General features: G+C 28.2%; 1 protein-coding gene across 2 annotated transcripts in view; it reads left to right on the top strand.

The window, feature by feature from the left end:
* The first annotated feature begins 226 nt into the window (after positions 1–226).
* The window catches only part of LOC132938594 (hepatic leukemia factor-like), a 66351-nt gene continuing 45722 nt past the window's right edge, over positions 227–20855 (top strand). For both annotated transcript variants that reach the window (XM_061005514.1, XM_061005512.1), the window contains exon 1: positions 227–686. In XM_061005514.1, coding sequence (XP_060861497.1) covers positions 608–686 — 79 coding nt within the window. In that variant the 5' untranslated portion in view covers positions 227–607. The remainder of the gene's footprint in view (positions 687–20855) is intronic.

The raw sequence follows: 20855 nt of genomic DNA, 5'->3' as shown, positions 1-20855 counted from the left end.
CAAATTTTCATGTGTCGTCTACCAAAATATTAATAGAGACCGTCTGGTAGTAAAGTTATCACACTGTTATCAGCGTTAGATAAAATGATAATATGGATTTGCCCAAACGCGGGTTAATGAAAAATATTAAAAACAAACCGGTCCAATTAGGATGACGTCATGGCTAGATATACCAGACGCTTCTGCACGTCGACCCGTCGACTGTTCGTTCAATCGCCCCGTTCAGTAGGTTGGTAAGTGTCGGGTGTTTCGCGCGTGTTACTTATATACAAGTACTATAGTTGCACTCAGTTGTATTCGTCCACTCCTCGTTTGTTTTGTTTTTTTTTTGTGTTGTTTCAATTCAAAACAACCGAGTTAATTAATCGTTACTGAAGTATATTGTCGATTGTAAAAGCAACGGACACCCATAAATCGTCGATTGCATTTAAATCGTAATCGTGGTTTTCACTGGCATAAAATAATATAATATACGTTTTTTTTTTTCATGTCTCGCACACGTGATCAAAACTGTTTGAGTTTCGTACGTTGGTGACGACGGTTTTTTTTTTGATTAAATTTTTTTTGTTCTCGTATTTGAACGGATACAGATTATCATACAGACGTCATGTGCGATTTACGAACCAACAACGGTGAGTCCATGTTCGATGACATGATACTAGACGAATCGTTTCATCCATTTTTCGGTAAGTAAAAGTATTTTCTTACACATTTTTAAACTTTAAACGACAATATATTATTATGAATTATGATACAATGTAATTTTAAACGTGTAACTAATGCCTACCTACCTAACAATTATTTATTTGAAAATTAGTTGATTATATATTTTTAAAATAGTTACTACTGACTACTAGTGCTTTCATTTTTCAAAAATATTATGTTGATTAACATATCTTATTATAATTTCTAATAATTCTTAAATGTATTATACAAAAATAATTATTAAAATTCATAAGAATATTCATTAGAATACATATTCTAAGTCAGGCTCTGAACCAATATTGCCATTATACGTAAGTGCTAATAGGTATATACAGGAATTAAATTACTTTAAAATGTATTTTAAAACAAAATTACTCTCACAGGATATTTATACAAATATTAAATGGGAATGTGAAAAGTGATGACGCGTTTTGAAAATTATAATTGGAATACTTAATGTCATGTGCGTTATGACTTATGAAAATTATAAACCACGTGGTGCGCAATTGTCTTCATTAAATCATCAGCTTTGATTTAAATACATTTATTTAATGGCCCAGCAACTAATAATCGAGTTAATCGATTAAGTAAATAGTTATTGATATTTATTAATCACATCTATGATCATTATTACATAATAATGTTATCTTATCAAATACAAGTTCAAGTTGTAACGATAGTAATAATAATAATAATATGAAATTCAAAAAGAACAAGATATCTCTTCGGTACAAGAAGCTCATTCAAGGCTCGCTTCTCAATTTAAATTTTTTCATTTAATGTCCATGATTACTTCTAAAAGTAATTGTCGTACTGTGGTTTATAGAAAATACATGGCATTCTAACTTGGGCACATCACGCATTAATGCATTATAGAAGCTATATTATAGTAGCTAGTTCAATAAACGTATACACGCTACAACATAATTGTACTGGTTTTCAAATCCCTGCATGTGAGCACTGGGCGTCTGAGCAATATTACTGTAATTCCGAATTCGATACTTAGAACACCAAAAATAGGTCTATAAAACGGACATTACACACTTTTGACAATAACAACAATAATATTCTTAGAACCCAATTGTATATTATGTGATTCGCATTATAGAGGTATATAATACCTACCTTTATGGCTATATCTAATGTATACGGTTTATTATTTTTAACTGCTTTCGCAGCAAACTATGATGTTTAATTTTGTGCTTCCATTCTAATAATAATTACATCAGCAGATCCTGTATTTTATTCATCATAGTTCATAATGGTATACGCACATATTTTTGCCAGTAATCGTTTACAGGTTATGTACAATACCGTATTTTAATATTCTAACAATCTTAAACCAAAGGTGCATCATCAAAACTAATTACCTGCTGATCTCATATTATCAAATTGCGTAAAAGTAAACCTAATAGTAAACCAAATGTGTTATGATTTATTGTACAGATAATGTCCTAATCTAATAAGTACCTAATAATAACTATAATAATAATTATATTACCTTTATGTAAAAAGTTTAATTCGTACTATTACGTTATAAGTATAATATCATAATATAATTTACTGAATAAAAAATAAAAATTATACACAGCAGTCCTAGTAATAAGTAAACATTTGCAACGATTTCAAACATATTTTGTTATTAATCCTAAACCTATAGGTACACAATCGAACATTTTATTAGAACTACATTTAAATTATTTTAACCGTCTAAACTGCACATTCTACACGCCTTTTTAACAACAAGTCAATCAGTTAATAACGATATACCTATAACTTTCCATCCAACAGCGACATTTCATACATTATTTTGAAAAGTCCATTAATTTTCTCCCGATGCAAAAGTTTTCTCACTTTATTTAATTCCTTAAATACCCCTAGCAAATGCCAGTCTCTCTTTTCTTCTAATTAATATATTATTGTTATTTTTCGCAAAATTAATCTGTTCTACCATGGTGGTTTTAAAATATAATTGTTTTCTATAATAGGTATTTTATTCGGTTAATATTTATTAATTTGTTTATCTCTAAAATATGTAAATGTAAAAAATGATGGTTGTCAGTCTACGAAAAAATAATTACAATAAGACAGTACCTACCTACATTTTTTCCAAATGTTTTGAATTTAACAAAATAATAATATCTTAACATTAGAAATTGCAAGTGGTATTATTAAATATATACGATATTATGTCATAATATATATTATTATTAACTATTAAACTATTTAAACTAGTTCATGGAAATAATATTTACCTATTGTTAATATAGATAAATTATGGTAGACAGATAATTATAATTTACACCACAATGCATGAAACATGAAACATTTCGCAATAGCAAAAGCTATTTTCCAGAAATCATTTATTCAAAAACCAATTCGAACCATCGAAGAAAAAAAATAATTAAATGAACGATAAATACGTTATTTACCTACATCAAATATTGGTGAGGAGCATGATGTCGCCCATACCAATATTATGCTTCTATCTATACGAATACATTTTTTATTCCGTAGTTACAAGTGTTACTACCAATTTTCGTTCTTTGATTTTTAGACGTAATCATCGGATTTTATAATAATATTTACCAAATATCAATAGGCAGACATATCATTATGAGCTATGACCTTAAAAAGAGATCCAAACCTAAAGAAGAAGACTATATAGGTAATGCATTATCTTTAACACAAGTTATCTGATTGTCGGCAAGCACGTAGTATTGAGATAACCTATACTGTTTAATAATAATATTATTATATTTAAACATTTTGTAAATTAAATTGTGAATTTTGACACTGATATCTTCACAAAACCGAGGATGTCTCAACCACGTGTTGTCTACGTCTTACAAGACGTGTGTAAGTAACAGAACATTTACGTTCAGTCGTACTTATTTAGCTTCGTTGGTTTTATTATTAAATTTAATTTACCTATTATAAACTCCAAGGTGAAAAAATTTTCCGTGGTTTGATAAAAAGTTTTTTTGATATTTTAGTTATTTTGAAGCGAGTTATTAGCATTTTGAAATTGTAATATTTTATTGCATATTAACTTGCTTCAAAATTAAAATATCGAAAAAAACCCTTCTAATAAACTACACCAAGTATTTCACCTACACTTAAGTTTAATAACTAGGTAAATTCGCTCTAATATTTAAACTAAATAATCAAAATATGATAACTTCTGAACTTAAATTATTTGGCTTCTTACGCACTTGTTAGACAGAGACAACACTTGCTAGTGTAATGTTATTTAAATATAAACGTTAAACATTAAAGTCTAATAATATTATCACTGACAATAATTCTATTTTCGGATTATATATTTGTGTACCTGTAATCTTTGATATAAATACTAGTATTTTTAATCAATGCTATAATCTATATAATATAATAATATATTACAAACAATTGTCGCCAACCACTACCTCTATGTTATATTATTATTTTAAAACGTTGGCGAACTGCGCACATAATATATATGACGTGCATTTCGTTTGACATTCACTCAATCACACACGGAATGTTCATTAGATTTTAATATTAATGTTTACTACATTGTACGCCAATCGAGACGAAACTTAGATTAGCAGTAAACTGTCACCTAAAGTAGCGTAGACGCTTGTAGGTACAACCATTGGCCATTGGCGTGATTTGTGGGATATGCGAAGGTTAGTTGGCCAAGATTTGCTGGTGATTTCTCGCAGTTCGGAGACAATCAGTATTCACCTCGTTTTAATAAAATCAATAAAATTATTTATTTATACACATAAACATAATATTATCTGATATAATAAAAAATAAATATAATGTATGATAACAATATAATGAAATAAATATATTTGAAAACCGTGGTGGCCAGTGAACTTTTCAGTTATTTATATTTTATGTATGTACCTATAATATTAGATTGATCGATGTCAATGGTCTTGTGATAGATTTAACGTTAAGATAAGGACAGATATTATAATAGTTGTAGCAGTAGATAGTACATCATGTCCTTATAGTAGCATTGCTATGCCAAGAAACGTATCCAATATCTTTGTCGGCTAATTAGACATTTTTTTTAAAACTCAATAGGTAACTGATTTTATGGTTCTAAAACCCAAGTATCGCCGAACTAGGCATAAACCAAACCCATTTTCTTCCATAAATTAGTGTTGGGCGATCTGAATAGATCTTTTTGCAGATCAGTCTTCAGTGTTTACCTTCACAATATCTTAAATTTCTTAATCATATTAGATTCTGAGTGGAACGATAAATGTATTGATTTTCCAATGATTTTTTTGTGCCTGTCATCACCTTTTAGGACAGTAAAAGTGCTTGGATTTTCTTCAACGGTATATTTTCTGATAGGAAAGTGAATCTTATTAGTACTATAGGGGGTCAAATATAAACATTTCTCAGTAGTTATCAAACGCGACGTGAAAAACAAAAGAAAAATTAAGGGAAAACGGGAATTTTTACGCAAAATCTGTTTTTGAGAAAATCGATTTTGGTTTTTAGTGCAACTCTATAACAAATGACCGTAGGTACATGAAATTCTGGAAGAATGTTTATACTAGCATTTTCTATACACCATAACATTTTCCAAATATGTTGAGCTGTTTACGGACATTTTCAGTTTCCATTTTTTTTAGTTTTATTTTGTATAATTATCAGTAAAATAAATCAATAAATCAGTAATAGAAGGCTTTTAGGTGATTGTTTCAAAGGTAGATGAAAAAAATTAAAAATCCTTAGTCACAGTTTTTATTTATAAGCATTTAAAGTTCAAATCTTGACAAAATACGGACAAATCACGAAAATTGGCAAATTATTTTGAGTTAAGAATTCATAAAATTTTTTTTTTTAAATTTAAAATTTGAAAATGTAATGCAAGATTATCCATAAGTTTGTCTATCTTTATCAAAAATAAAATGTCTACAAGAAAGTCAATTTAAATTTTTATGAGAGTTTGAAATTCATATTTTTACAACATTTGATCACTCGATATCTCATGTAACGATTTTCTTATTTTGTTGTAATTCAAAAACGTATGTCTGTAGATAGTTGAATATTTCACTGAATGTTTGTATTAGCATTTTCTATACACCATACAATTTTGAAAATAATTTGACACTTTTTGAGCTGTGTACGGACATTGTCAGTTTTAAATTTTTTTAGTTTTTATTTCTATAAATATCAATAAAATGTTATTTGTTGGGTAAAAAAGCTTGAAAATTTAATATAAGGCTCCTGATATATCGTTCTAATAGTAGTTGAAAAATATTAAAAATACATAGGCACAATTTTTTTTATAAGCTTTTGAAGTTCAAATTTTGACAAAATTTATCAACTTTATAATTTAATAATTATTTTGTAGTTTAAAATTTATAAAATGTTCAACTTTTATAGCTAAGGATTCAAAATTGAAAACAAGGCTCTTAGGCTCCACGTAAATAGGTTATATATAAATTACTTTATTCACAATAATATCATCAAATATACTTGGTAATATCATAGGTTGACTGACAGTTTTCGCTCAGAATCGTTTTTCTGATACAATGATATTATATCATTGAATTCAAATTTAACACCATCCATTACAGATACCCACTTGTAACCTACTGTACTATTATGGCTGGCAAATTTTATTGCATTCAAAGCAAAATTCTGAAATGCCAAATGACGCATCTGGGTACAACAGGCACCTCCTTGTGACGTATTCAAATATACCTAAGTATGAACGGTATTGTTTATATTTTACGATTGAATGAATAGTACAACCAATTAAAGGCGAATAACCCGATATTTTTTTTATGTATTATTGGTGGTTTTAAATAATGAATAATTATATAAAATTCGCATTTTCAATATAGACATATTGAAGACGGCTAATAAGTTGTACAGACAACGACAAAATGTTCTATTTTTGTCGATTGCTGGCTTAGACTAATTGAAAACCGAGGTTATTTGATACAAAATAATCCGATAGCCTAACCATTTCCGTTTAAATGGGTCAAAGGCGAATGAGTATAATCACAGGCCAACGGCGAAGTTGATAATATGTTTATACTGCGTGAACAGTATAAACGATATTTTTCGTTCACGAAATAATTTGACTGATAATATGGCTACGTGATTATACTTCTGTAGCAATAAAATATGAACGGAATATTGTTTAAATTTCGCATTTGGCATTGGGCAAACTGTGTTGTTTTGTTATTTTTCGGCTTCCCGTATACGTAGGTATATTCGCATATTAATAGTATACACGTTCAGCTGCATAATACTGTACTATGATAATTCCTGTATATAATCTACCTATACACAGGTTCTTCTCTGCGTTTTAAAGTGATGTTCACTTCTTCTTAAGAGGATTTCGTACCTACCATGTTCCGTGATATACGTTGGTAAGACGGAGTCGAGTAGTCGACACACGCAGGTACCGACGACGTCCTTTTAACCGTAAACGAAACGAGTGACGTGTGGATAATTGGTCGACCATCAATGGATTCCCACGAAACTCGATACTTCCACACCAATTCTCAAGAAACCCGAGAACGCAAAATCGTGTAGGTTGTAGGTATATAAACAACAGAGGCTTCGAGTCTCTATTAGTTTTTGAATCCGTACACTTAAAATAATGAAAATAAACTGTAACATACCAGTACATGTTAAAATAATGCATCAAACTTTTGCATAGAAACTCTTATATCACGTTTAAGGGAAGGGGTACTAATATATTATATTTGTATTTCAATTTTTTAAATCAAAACAAAATTGACTTTGATCGCATTAATGTCATAGGTTAAATTCATAATGGGCAACAAAGCTTACCTATAAATAGTATATTTTATATATTATGATACACTATTTATATGGTACATCGTACTTGCACTAACCTCCAGCGGCGTGTTGGTAAATAAATGTACGGGCAACGCTAACCATCTAAAAAAAATTGTTAATTTTAAGCTTGAAGTATTACTAATTTTCTAATGTTTCATACTTCAACAAGTAAATATATTTTAGTTTTTTAATTTGCAAATTATAATATGTTAATTGTTCATACTTTAATTGAATTTTGAGTACAATAAATTATGCCACAAATAACTTAAAATAAATAGACTATAGTTATCAATCGATCGCTTTTTCAAAATGTAACGATTTTACCAACTAAATATGCCTCTTTATAGGTACCTACGTACAGATTAACACTTTCTACAACATCTCTATGTAGAATTATAGCCTCATTCAAAACAGGGACAGTTTTTACTTTTAGATTGTCATTAAATAATGATTACAAACTATTTTCAGAAATAAATATTTGGTAATATCTAATTTAATACATTGTAAATTATATATTTAAAAAATAATATAACGAGAATCAGTGTACTTCAACCAGTACAACCTTGTAATTAGTTAAATGAAAACTAAGTACCAATACTGTATAAAATGATTATCTTACAATGATTATCTTACTTGCATGCAGGATTTATAATTCCATTGTGGTAAATTGCACTTAACTATATAGTTTAAATATACAAGGCAATTCAACGAGCATGATCACCCCCTTAATAATTTATATATATTATATTCAAATGCTGTTGTTTACATTTTTTAATATGCCTTAAGGATCATATTATTTATTATTATTATTTATTTATTTGGATGGGCAAATTGCCCAGTTACATTATAATTTTTGTTTATAGTACCTATACAATTTACACAAGAAACAATAATATTAAAATTTAAAAGATGGTTTGTACATTGACAACTACACAGACTTATTTACTAATATTGTATATCTGTTATGCATGATTTTAGTTAGATAGTTTAAAGAAAGTAAATAAATTATTTTCAAATTCTTGAATTTTTCATACTACTTAAGGAGTGTCTGCGATGATCCAAACTTTTGTTTTTCAAATGACCGGGGGGGGGGGGGGCATTTGTACTGAAAATTATTTATTGGATAATTTTTTGAGAATGTTGACTTATCAAATTAAAAATTCGAACGAGTAGTTTCTCAGTTATTAAAATATTTATATTTCATTATATTAAGGCCAATAGTCCTAAGAATAGCTTTAAATAATATAAATTAGATGTAATGGAGCCTTGGAAGATTAAGTATATTTTATTTTACTTTGACAAGTTTTACAAATAACTAAAATTATAAATGACTATATTCTTACTCCTTAGTGCACAAAGTTAAAGAACTCAAAAACTACTTGTTCGAATTTCTATTCTGCTGTCAACATTTTCAAAAAAATTATCCGTTAAATAATTTACTGTAGTAAGGGAAGGTTCTCATTTGAAAAACAGAAGTTGGAATATCCACACGATGATCCTTAAGTAGAACAAAAAAATCTCAATTATTTTGCTGAAGAAAAAAGGGGTCAACATGCTTGGGAATCACCCTGTATAACTTTATTATGTATAAAAATTAAAAACAAATAATAGGTACATACTTAAGTTTATAATAATTGAAAAATTATAATATTCATAAGCATAATACCTATAGTTGAGTTATTTTCCACAGACTTATTTTATAGGTACCTGTTCCTATTTTCTCGGCGAGTAAGGTATCTATATAACTCTATTTAGTAAATATAATAGTAATCTGTTTTGTAATACAATTATTTTTAATGTACCTATTATAATTACGGTTAATAGTAAGTTATTAGTTATTACGGTTAGGTTTTTTGAACAAAATACAGCCATTATCAATATTATATTAAATGGTATTATATATTAATATGTTATTCCTTGTTTTGGAATTTTCTCTGTAATATCATTTTTCTACACTGCCTTGTGTTTATTTTAATTGTTCTATAATATGATTATAATATACTCTATAATCGAATTATGGTAAACATTCAAGTCAAAATAGCTATTTATTATAGCCATTCACTGATACTCATGCCTCGTACTCAGTAGTCAATACCAGTATAAAATGCATCGTCATGACGGTGTGACAACATTGATAAATATATTATTAAAACATATTATATGACTACAACATGAAATGACTGCAATAATCATGCATTTAGATACAATGTATAAATCTTATTCTTCTTCGAAAAAATTATAAAAATTAAATTTTAGATGGTAGGTCTTAGGTATTGTAGTGTCGGCCAATCTGTAACCAGCGTTTACCAACATTATATACACATTTTTAATTACACATAATATGAAGTATATAACCTTCATACAATATTTTTGTCTGAAATTCGTCAATAGACATAATAATATGTCCACTGCCCGATGATATGTTACAAGAAAAAAACTTTTATTTTATTGACTTTACGATTACCTATAATATATAGTGTCCTATTGGCTATTACTTAATAGACAGTTAATAAATAGTTATAACCAAGTTTGATAATTAACCCGATTATTATACAACGAAGGTGATAATTATCTCGTTAATTCCTCATAAGACTATAACTGGATTTTCAAAACTATAGTCTATTATAAATTTATGTTGACACGCCTAATAGTCTATGTTTTATATTTTCCATTTAAAAATTTATTTAAAACTGATATTTCATTATTAAGACATGATACTCGCATTTGTTGCCTCCGTCTTACATAGCAAATGTTCGTTCGCCAGTTTCAATTTAATATGCTGTCAGTTTTAACATTAGAATGAATAATCAAACATTTAGGTAAGAACATAATCCGTGTTCTCTCTTTGGTTTTTACGATTTTTAATTTGTAAGTGAATTATGAGAATTTTCAAATATTAATATTTTACATACTCATATAAGTCATAACTCACCTAAAAGGTTGGTAATAACTAATAACTAATAGGTCAATTCACTCTAATATCAAAACTGACGGAACGACAATTTGCAATATCGTCCACGTATAAGACAGAGACAACACATGCGGGTACCACATCTTTTTGGAGGATATCAGCGCACCGTCTGTTTTCTCTCTCTGGCCCACGCGCATCATAGACAAAACGCATTTACGCAGAATCATTTTTTTTATGTTTTTAAGTAATCATAAAAAAAAAATTTTAAATCTCCCATTGCAAAAACGATAGAGAATAATATTTTTGAGGGTATGACATATCGATTTGTCTAAATATTGTCTCAAAACAATTTAAACATCATTTAAATGTACAAACAATTTTTGTTTATTTTGAAAGTCGGAATACAAAGTCAAACAACAAAAAAAAAACAATTTTAGGTGAAAGCATCTTATATATGTAAGTCAGAGAGAAAACAAATATTGCGCTGACATCCTCTTAATATTATTCGAAATATTATAATATAACATAAATTATGTATCCATCGACCAGCTTTTCTAAGTTACTTTGACTACTGTCTATGTATAATCCATAGGTTATAGATTATGCAATAGAAAATATAGTGTAAAATATAAGCACATTCTTCTAATAAGTACCAATAAGTAAAACCTCGAGTAAAACCAACCATTCAATGTCATGAAGTTCAACCAATGAAAGATTTATTTACTCAAGGCTCCTGCCTCTTGACTACTATTTTCAAATAATTATTTACAGATAGTGTAAAATAATATATATTAATGTATGAGTAAAAATCTTACTTCTTAACATTATAATTAAATGTAAATTTAATGTAAAAAAATTAAATAAGTTATATTTAATAAGTACCTTTGCAAATAAAAAAAAAGTGAAATGCCTATAATTACAATAAACAATATTTTTTGTTTAACAATTCACGTTCTTCGTTTATGGAAAATAAACTATTAATTTATTCTTTGTAAGTTGATTATAATATAAATGAATAATTTATAGTTTAATCTTATTTTCTTAAATTACGATTATTCATTCACATCTGTTGGTATTTATATCAACAAATTAATAGAAATATTGTACTGATACTCAAAGACAGCACAGTACTATTATCTATCTAAAATTACCCTTTTAACTATTCAATATCAGTATGTCACAAATCACATTAATAATAATTACGGGACAAAATGAATGGAACGTGGCACCACGATTTGGTATGGACCCTAATAAATATAAGATTGTACAGAGTCAAATGGATAGATTAATTAAATTGTCTTTTACATACGATATTCGAGTACACAACTACACAAGTGCAGTAGTCGTAGTAATCTTCGAATATACTTAATATTATCTTGAAAACTAAAAAGCCATCTTGGGTGCAAACAAAAATAATGTATTACTTTGTTAACCAAATGTCGTAAAAATATTTAATTTTCCATCCCTAATCTAATCATTATTTTACGCGTTAAAGGTGAGTTCGATTTTACTGGCTCGCACGTTTTACTTATCACTATCCAATAGTCACATACTCACATGTATATAATATGTCCAATAGGTTAATTTCCATCGTCCTTTCCTTCTGAAAATGATATTATGATATTTTGTTGTTAACTATTTTATGTTTTACACAACATATTATAACAACTTCTTTTTATGTACATAATAATTAATATTATGTTAATATCAAAGTTCAGAATGATCAACTATAATTATCAGAAAAATGTCCAAGGTTAACCGAACATTAGAATATATATATTTTATGTATTTGACTACCTATATAGTATTTATTTTAATATATACTTATAATATGTGCCTTGTCCTCGTACATTCCTACCACTATATTTTGGCTTTGCTCACTTTATACCAAAATGCATATCGTACAGCACACATAATTAAACGAATATTACAAATATCTACTTATCGTGTTATTAGTATCTAACTCTAACTAGGTAAACCAAAATAATACGTAAAATGTATTATAATAAACGTGATTTTTTTTATATATAGTTAAACATTTTAATAAAAATTGTTATTAGTTAGAACAATTGCGGTAAGACACATTGAATGACATTATATGCATTATAACACTTTTATCAACCAACGTGTGTGTCGTCTATACAGGGTGATGCACCAAACATGTCTTGAATTTTTTTCAACTACTTTAAGTGTATCCTGTGGCAATACAAGTTAATGTTTTTCAAATAAGAACCATTTTTATTGTAAATTATTTAATGGGAAAAGTTTTTGAAATTTTTATGAACTTAATTCAAAATTTGAAAGAGTAGTTTCTAGGTTATTAAAATGTTGATATTAAAAAAAAATGGTTTTACAAAAATATAAAATATATATAATATAAAATTTAGAATTTATTTTATACTTTAACCTTTTTTACAAATTATTAATGTTGATAGATTAATATTAATTACTAAAACATTTTAAATGACCATAGCCCGTATACCTTCCTAACTCATTATCATTAGTATACAAAGCTAAATAACCCAAAACTACTACTTTGATTCTGATACGTAAAACTGTTCATAAAAATAACCCGCTAAATAATTTACATAGAAAAGGACCCCCTCACAGGACACTTAAGCAGAAAAAAAATCTTAGGAATTTAAATATATTATGACCTTAAAGTATATTTAAAATTTAAAAAAAAATAGATTTTGTATAGTTGTATTATTGGAGAAAAAGGGGGTGAGCATGTTTGGTGAATCATTGTGTGTAAATTACCTATTATAAAAATCATGCTTATACTTTAATACAAGCTGGTCTATATTGTATATTTTAGTACTTATAGGCACACATTTGAAATTTCTATAATATTATCGTTATTACACGAGGCAAACATGGCCATTAGGTATATGCATGCCTTTTTCGCATTTCCATTGCCTGCAGAAATGCAGAACTGACAAAAACAAGTGGTAAAAGTTTTAAAATGTTTTTACTTTTGCAAACAAGTCACAATGTCTAAAAATTATTTATCTACGAAACTTAATTGGTATTTGGTCCGTTGCCTTTCATACAACATTGGTGAAATGTTGGGGAAACGATATATAGTGATCACAGTAGTTATATTGTGGGTATCTAGTAAATCGGAAAAGGCCAGCTCTCCCCCCTCCCCTGTTTTCTCATTTCCTGTGAAGTGCCGATCACGGGACGCGTAATATAATCAAATATGATATGATATTATAATTTGACGACGTGCAGAAAAAAAGCAGTGTGCCAGCGGTACACTATACCATACTTACCTACATATTATTATTATTATGTGCTTGCAGCCGGTATATTTCCGATAAGAGTGATATACGATATAGTGACCACAGAAACCTGGTGTCGGGCTTCTTCGGCTGGGTGTCTGCTGTCGTCGATATGTCGATATGTGGCGCACCCGATACAATATAATATAATATAATATACAGGTAGATATTCCCAACAGTTGACAAATCGTTCAGTGACCCTAACCTACGAGGAAAAAAACAGTTCTGCGGCTTCCCCCGTTTCCCCCCTGGACGGAACGAACACGCAGCGAAAGTAATATACGCACAGAACTAAATCCTCCCTAGAAAAAAAGACACGCGCATTGTAGGGTCGCGTGTATAATAGCCAATATAGGTAAACATATTATAAGGGTCGAGTCAGCGTTATTCGATAAATACGTGTGGTCATTACGGTTTGGAAACGTTTAAAACAGGAGCGGAAAAAACTTTGAAATTCGATAGAAATAATAAAAACCTAACAAGTGTAATTACTATTCTACACTCGAGAAAATATTACACAAAGAAACGGTATGGTTACAAAAAAAAAAATATTTACCAAGACTCGTATAGACTGGGAACGAGAACTTGACATTTTCAACGAATCATTTATTTTTTAGTCAACGTGCGATTTACGTACCTACAGAGTTTAGTTTCTCGTCAGACCACTCAACATACGCAACTTTAAATTAAAAAAAAATTAGGCTATCGAACGATTGAAAACCTTACACCTTTTTTGCAGAACGATTGAGAACACTTAAAATTAACAAAGATCTTATACCACCGACCCAAAATACAATACAATTGAAAACGGTACGTGTAACGTTGCCATTTATTTGTTTGCAATTATTAGTTAGATATAAATTTAAACTTATAATAATATGTAGGTATGGATTTTTTTTTAAATTAAATTTCTATAAATGTAATGATTAATGAGTTAGGTACCTATATATCAATTATAGCGGGATAGCGTAAGCCAACATACTCTAAATATTTTAATAAATTACATACCACATAGATATAATTATTATGAGAGTATTTTGTCTTTTTATTTTATTGGCATTTCTTTTTTTTACCCAGTTATACTACCGTAGCTATTTTCAATATCGTTTTTAATTGAGTTTCAATTATAATTTTAATAACCATCCTTCTCTCGTATCTGGTATCTAAATTACTAATAATATCTGGTGATCCAATTAAATTCCAATAAATATCAAAAGATTATCGTTCGATTACAATTATTAAATTTGGAAACGTCGGAAAAAATAAATAAAGTCGAGCATTTTTAATCGTTTTACTAAAAATGCCGTACTGTTCTCGATCGTATTTTACCGAAAATGTATAGCTAGTTTGACATAACTAACGTTTTGTAAATCAATCATTGTTCAAATCAAGTTCAAGTAACACATTCACTTAATTTCGATCGACTCCAAAAGTATGGTAAAAATAACAAGTATAATAATATATCAAATGGATTTTTGAAATAATTGACTTTGCACCGCGCCATTGGAAAAATAAAACCTGAACACGGACTGCCTTGTTGTAAATAAAATATATCCGCATAAAAAAATCTATTGTACATTATAATTGTTATCATACATTTTTTTTTTTTTGAGAAATGCGTTGTGAATAATATATTGTTAAAACCTTGCACGGTTTAAAGATTTTATTAGGACACTACACCCGCATATTGTGTTGTCTCCGTCGTAAAAATGTACAATATAACAAAAACTGTTTTGGGCGGGACAACTATACTCGCCCAGTATTTATGGTAGAATTACCGAAATTCCACAACGCATAGGGAAGAACGTTATCCGTGTTGTAGCGTAATTATTATTATTTGGATAGCATAAATACAATTAAAGTTATCAGTTTGAGAAAATTAGATTTTTTTTTTTGATTTTTTCGTTTAATTATTAAAAATCATTAATTTGTGCTATCATTAAAATTAAAACGCTACGCCACTGATTAAGTTATTCCCTGTGCGTTGTGGAATTTTGGTAATTCTACTATAAATACTGCGGAGGGGGTGTAGTTGTTCCGCGCAAAAAAGTTTTTGTTATATTGTACATTAATTGTACGACGGAGACAACACATGCGGGGTGTAGCGTCCTAATAAAATCTTTAAACCGTGCAAGGTTTTAACAATATATTATTCACCACGCATTTCTCAACAAAAAAAAATGTATGATGACAATTATAATGTACAATAGATTTTTTTATGCGGATATATTTTATTTACAACAAGGCAGTCGTGTTCAGGTTTTATTTTTCCAATGGCGCGGTGCAAAGTCAATTATTTCAAAAATCAATTTGATATTATACTTGTTACTTTTACCATACTTTTGGTTGTACATTAATAATTGTGAGACTTCTGTGTGTAGCTTCTTCTTAAGACACCGTTTTGTTGGTTAGTGGGCACAAGAATAATGTTTTCAATGGGGCAATACCGATTCACGGTAAAATAGGTAGGACCAGTGCTCGAATTGGGAAAAATCAAGTAGAGTAGCTCAATCCAACGATTTGAAAACTGCGTTCCAAGGGCTCAATTATTCAACACAGACCCGTGGGGAGCCATGCCCACCACCCTACGTACCTCTGCGCACCCCCCACCCCAAATCCGAGCACTGGGTAGGACTGAAGACGACGTGATGTCCGCATGTGTTGTCTCCGTCTTATACACGTACAACTGTAAATTTATTTGCGTCCTACTGCAGAACCCATTATTAGTTATCAAATTTAAAGGAAAGAATATTATCTGTGTTCCGTCGGTTTTTTTGTGTTAATTTTAAAAAGAATTATAATTGTGCAAAGAATTAAAATTTAAATAAGCTCATAACTCGCTTTAATATTAAAATAACTAAACGAACGAGAACGACGATAATATTCTTACCTTTAAATTTGATAATATACTGTAATATTAAAAATTTAAAACTAACAACACAAAAATATATTCTGTTAACGCAAATTTGCTATGTTGTACGTTTTTTAAGACGGAGACAATACATACGTGCATCACGTCCTCAGGGGCGCTATTTCAGAATTTGCGTGGAATGCAAAATAATTTATCAATAGATAACCTTATAATCAGAGCCGATTGCTTTGCTCGCAAAATATTCTAAGATTCAAATATTAATATCATTTAAACAACACAGTAATGTGAATAATTTTCAATAATCGTAGTTTCTTTGATACTTACAAATTGAAACTAGTAGGTACATACTTCATAATGCTGAAATAAAAGATTATAAATATTATTTTTAATTTAAAATGATTTAGGAAAAGTAAATTCAGAAGATAAACTATAAGAGAATTAATTTTATTAAGGCACAAGAATATATTTTATGGAATTTGTGAATAAAAGAATTATGTAATGGTCGATAAACGATAATTATGGTAGTAATCGGTAAAAAAAAATGAAGTTAACAATTTTCAAAACATTCAAATTTAAATTTAAATTTGTTGGTTTTTAATACATATAGAATATAGATAATATTTGTAAAATTTAATATTATGGCAAATAACAGCAGATGTCAGGTTAAATGTCCTCACACACTGCACAGCGGTGGCGATGGCGTTAAATTCTATTGTCTTGTCTTTACCGACGCAGTGAACGGTGAAATGTGTCCTGAAGCAATTCCCCGCCACCGCTGTAGTGTGCAGGGAACTTAATTGTTTTCACATTATTGTGATAAGAATAATACTACTATGTATATTTAAATTAATTAATCGATTATTATATAAAAAAAAAAATCAAATTTGGATATAACTCTGGTTATAATGACGTATTTTTAACGATCATCGTTTGGTCGTAATTATTGATAATACCAACTGTATATTGACTTTAAATATAATAAAATAATATATATGTATATATTATTTAGATATTATGTTAATAATATGGTATACTAGTGCGTATGAGTAACCGAGCTGATGATTTGTCAATTGTTTATATATTCTGATAGAATATAGAACACTATATTATATAAAAAACAATACAATATAGAAACTACCGTTAACAAGGATTTACAAAGATGTTATTTTATTATTACTTTTTTTTGTGTCTGTCATCACCATTTAGGGCAGTAAAAATGCTTTGATTTTTTATTTCAACATCTTTTCTGGTAGGAAAGTGGATCTAGTTGATACTTTGGGGAGTTAAAAGTAAATATTCCAAAAAATAAATTAAGTATTAACATTTTAAGTTTAAATTTGGACAAAATTAAATATTTAAATAAAGAGATTTTAGTTATTTTTTAATTTCAAATATAATTTTTGGGCAAAAAGTAATTTAACCTACTGTATATTACCGACTAATGCCTAATCGTAAAATAAATTACTTAAATCACAATAATATAAAATATACTAATAGTAATGTTATAAGCTGACTACCGTCTTCGCTTTTGCATTATTCAATGATTTTAAATGATTTTAAAGAATTTAACACATCCATTAAAATGATTCTCTAGACACCTAATTTTACAGCAGAGCGTTTCATTATTTTTTTTTCAACCATATTTGATTAAAAATCAAGAAAGTAAAAAATTTACTATACACATTTTACACTGTTACTTATATAAAATAATTCTAAGTATTCTATAACTTTTTTTTGATATTAAATGAACCGAATTTTCTCCATATAATATTTTTAAGGTTCTAAATTTGAAATATTTCAAAATTGAAAACTTCACTGTTCTTGAAATATTTCAATGAAATTATGAAAAATATTTTTTCTTCTTTTAAACGGTGTTTGGTTGTAGATGATTAGAAACAATAAATTGATAACACACTTAGAATTAAAGAAAAACATATTATTTTTGTTGATTTATTATTTCATATTTGTATATTCTATATTTTATAGCGCTGAAAAATATTCCTGGCATTATTTTGAGAATAAAAACATTTTTTTTGCATGAGTTTTAAAATATTGTTATATATCAGCGATCCAAAAGATAATGATTTGTAATAAAGTTGAAGTAAATTCCAACAAAGAAAGGAATAATAGTGTATTTTCAGTAATTATTACCTAAATAATTATGCGTCGGGATATGCACATGTACACACTCAGTTAAATATTTATTGTATAATGATATTATATATAGTTGCAGTTTTTACCATCACGGATCCGATTTGAATTCACAGGTTTGGTATATGAATATAAGGCCTCTATGGGCTTTTCTTTCTGAGAATAATAATCTACAATAATATAATTTATGCATTGATAAAATAATAAAATAAAATTAAGCATTATGAATAAAATGTATATAACTTTAAAAACATATTATTTACATAGTGATATTAATTAATGTACGATCAAAACGAGTTTCAATACAATAAACTTTGTGAGACTCCTGTGCATCTTCTCAGGGATATTTCAGTTTAGAAATGACCAGTTTTCGCGGTAAACAGGTTCCGGTCCTCAAAAATTTGTTATTCATTAATCATTAACATTAAACTGTTCGCCGACATCAATATTTGTTTACAAATTCTTGATAAACAAAAGTCGTCCTATCCCAGTATATCATTTCATTACTGCTTTCACTTACAGTATATTATAATAGGTATACAATACCTAAATATGTGGTCTTGATCTAACATTTTATTTTATAGCTTATAAAAACATATTATGGTAAAAGTTGTTTAGGTATATTATAGAAAACTGAAGTATTACTGATAAACACTGTACTGCACACGTGGTAGGTAGGTATGTTATTTTACGAAAGTATATTACTAGGTACTCATTTTGTGAATTAAAAAACACGTACCTAATTAATTTCTTGTTACAAAACTATTTTAAGTACAAAAATATGATTTTTTACATTAAATTATGGTGAATACGTATTACACAGTTATTCCAAGGATATTTGTACCGTAGGTTAGCTGCATGTAAAAGTGAAACGCAATTATTGCTAGATACAACATGAATGATAAAAATATATCTGATTATACCGCCATTATTCTATCATATATTATATTGTATGTATAACTAGTTTCTATTAAAAACTCGATAGCAAGTATTAGCGTCCTCATACTTGTTTTCCTCATTTCCTAAAACTATTAATATTTATTGTAAAATCTATACCTAATCGAAAAGAATTAATTTAGTTTAAAATAAAAAAACTAATTGCATGCGCCTGAAATACTCATTCGATGATACCGTAAAATAGGAAGGTACCTATTGCATTATTTCTGTGATAAACTAAATTTATTAAATTATAATATTGAATCATTTTTTTATATTGCAAGTGGAGCCGCTTCGCTGGGGCAAAGGTATTATACTATTTATCGGTTCTATATGTTGTTTTTTGACTTAAAAACTGTTTTTCGGACAGCTGAAGTTGCACATTGATTGCAAATTAAACTCCGTTGGTAATTAAGTTTTAGTAATTTTCTATTGATGTTCTAGCTAGTAACTAAATGGAAAAATTGGTAATCTGAGTTTTCTTAGAATTATTTTCCGCAGAATGCCATTATATATTAGTTTAAAATAGCAATAAGTTACTGCTGCAGATTACTTTTGATTTTTCAATTTTTCAGCCCGTGTGATATATGTTTTATATGCTTATAGCATATATCTACCAAGAATATCTTTTCTGTAAATATTTACGTATGCCTCTATGATATATTATTATGTATTCTTTTAGTCGTATCCCATTTTGCCGAATTTATTTTTCAAATAAATTTAATAATTTAAGTTAAATGTATAAGAAATAAATATAGACATATAGTCAATACAAATATATGCCAACAACCTACGCGTAGAGCGCAACATAATAAAACTTATACAGTATATTATATATTTATATTAATACCACAGAAGCAAAAATTAAATAACCAATTAGTAAATAAAAAAAATTATTATTTAAGATACTAATCTTTTTATTGATTATTAACAAGTATTTATTCCGTAGTCGAAATATTAATAATATACAGGGTGTATCTTATGTTATTGTACGTGGAGTTTTTTTAACGATTATGGATCGATGACATGGAATTTCGTTAATACGAAAAAAGACGTGTTTTTTTATTTTTAACAGGCAGTTTTTTTATAACAATTTCAAAATGTTTAAACACGCAGGTGTACCAATAGCAAAATCAACTTAATTTTTTCAAATGGCAACTAT

The sequence above is a fragment of the Metopolophium dirhodum genome, chromosome 2, assembly GCF_019925205.1.
Source record: "Metopolophium dirhodum isolate CAU chromosome 2, ASM1992520v1, whole genome shotgun sequence".
Classification (NCBI taxonomy): domain Eukaryota; kingdom Metazoa; phylum Arthropoda; class Insecta; order Hemiptera; family Aphididae; genus Metopolophium; species Metopolophium dirhodum.
This window is presented reverse-complemented; position numbering and strand designations above follow the sequence as displayed.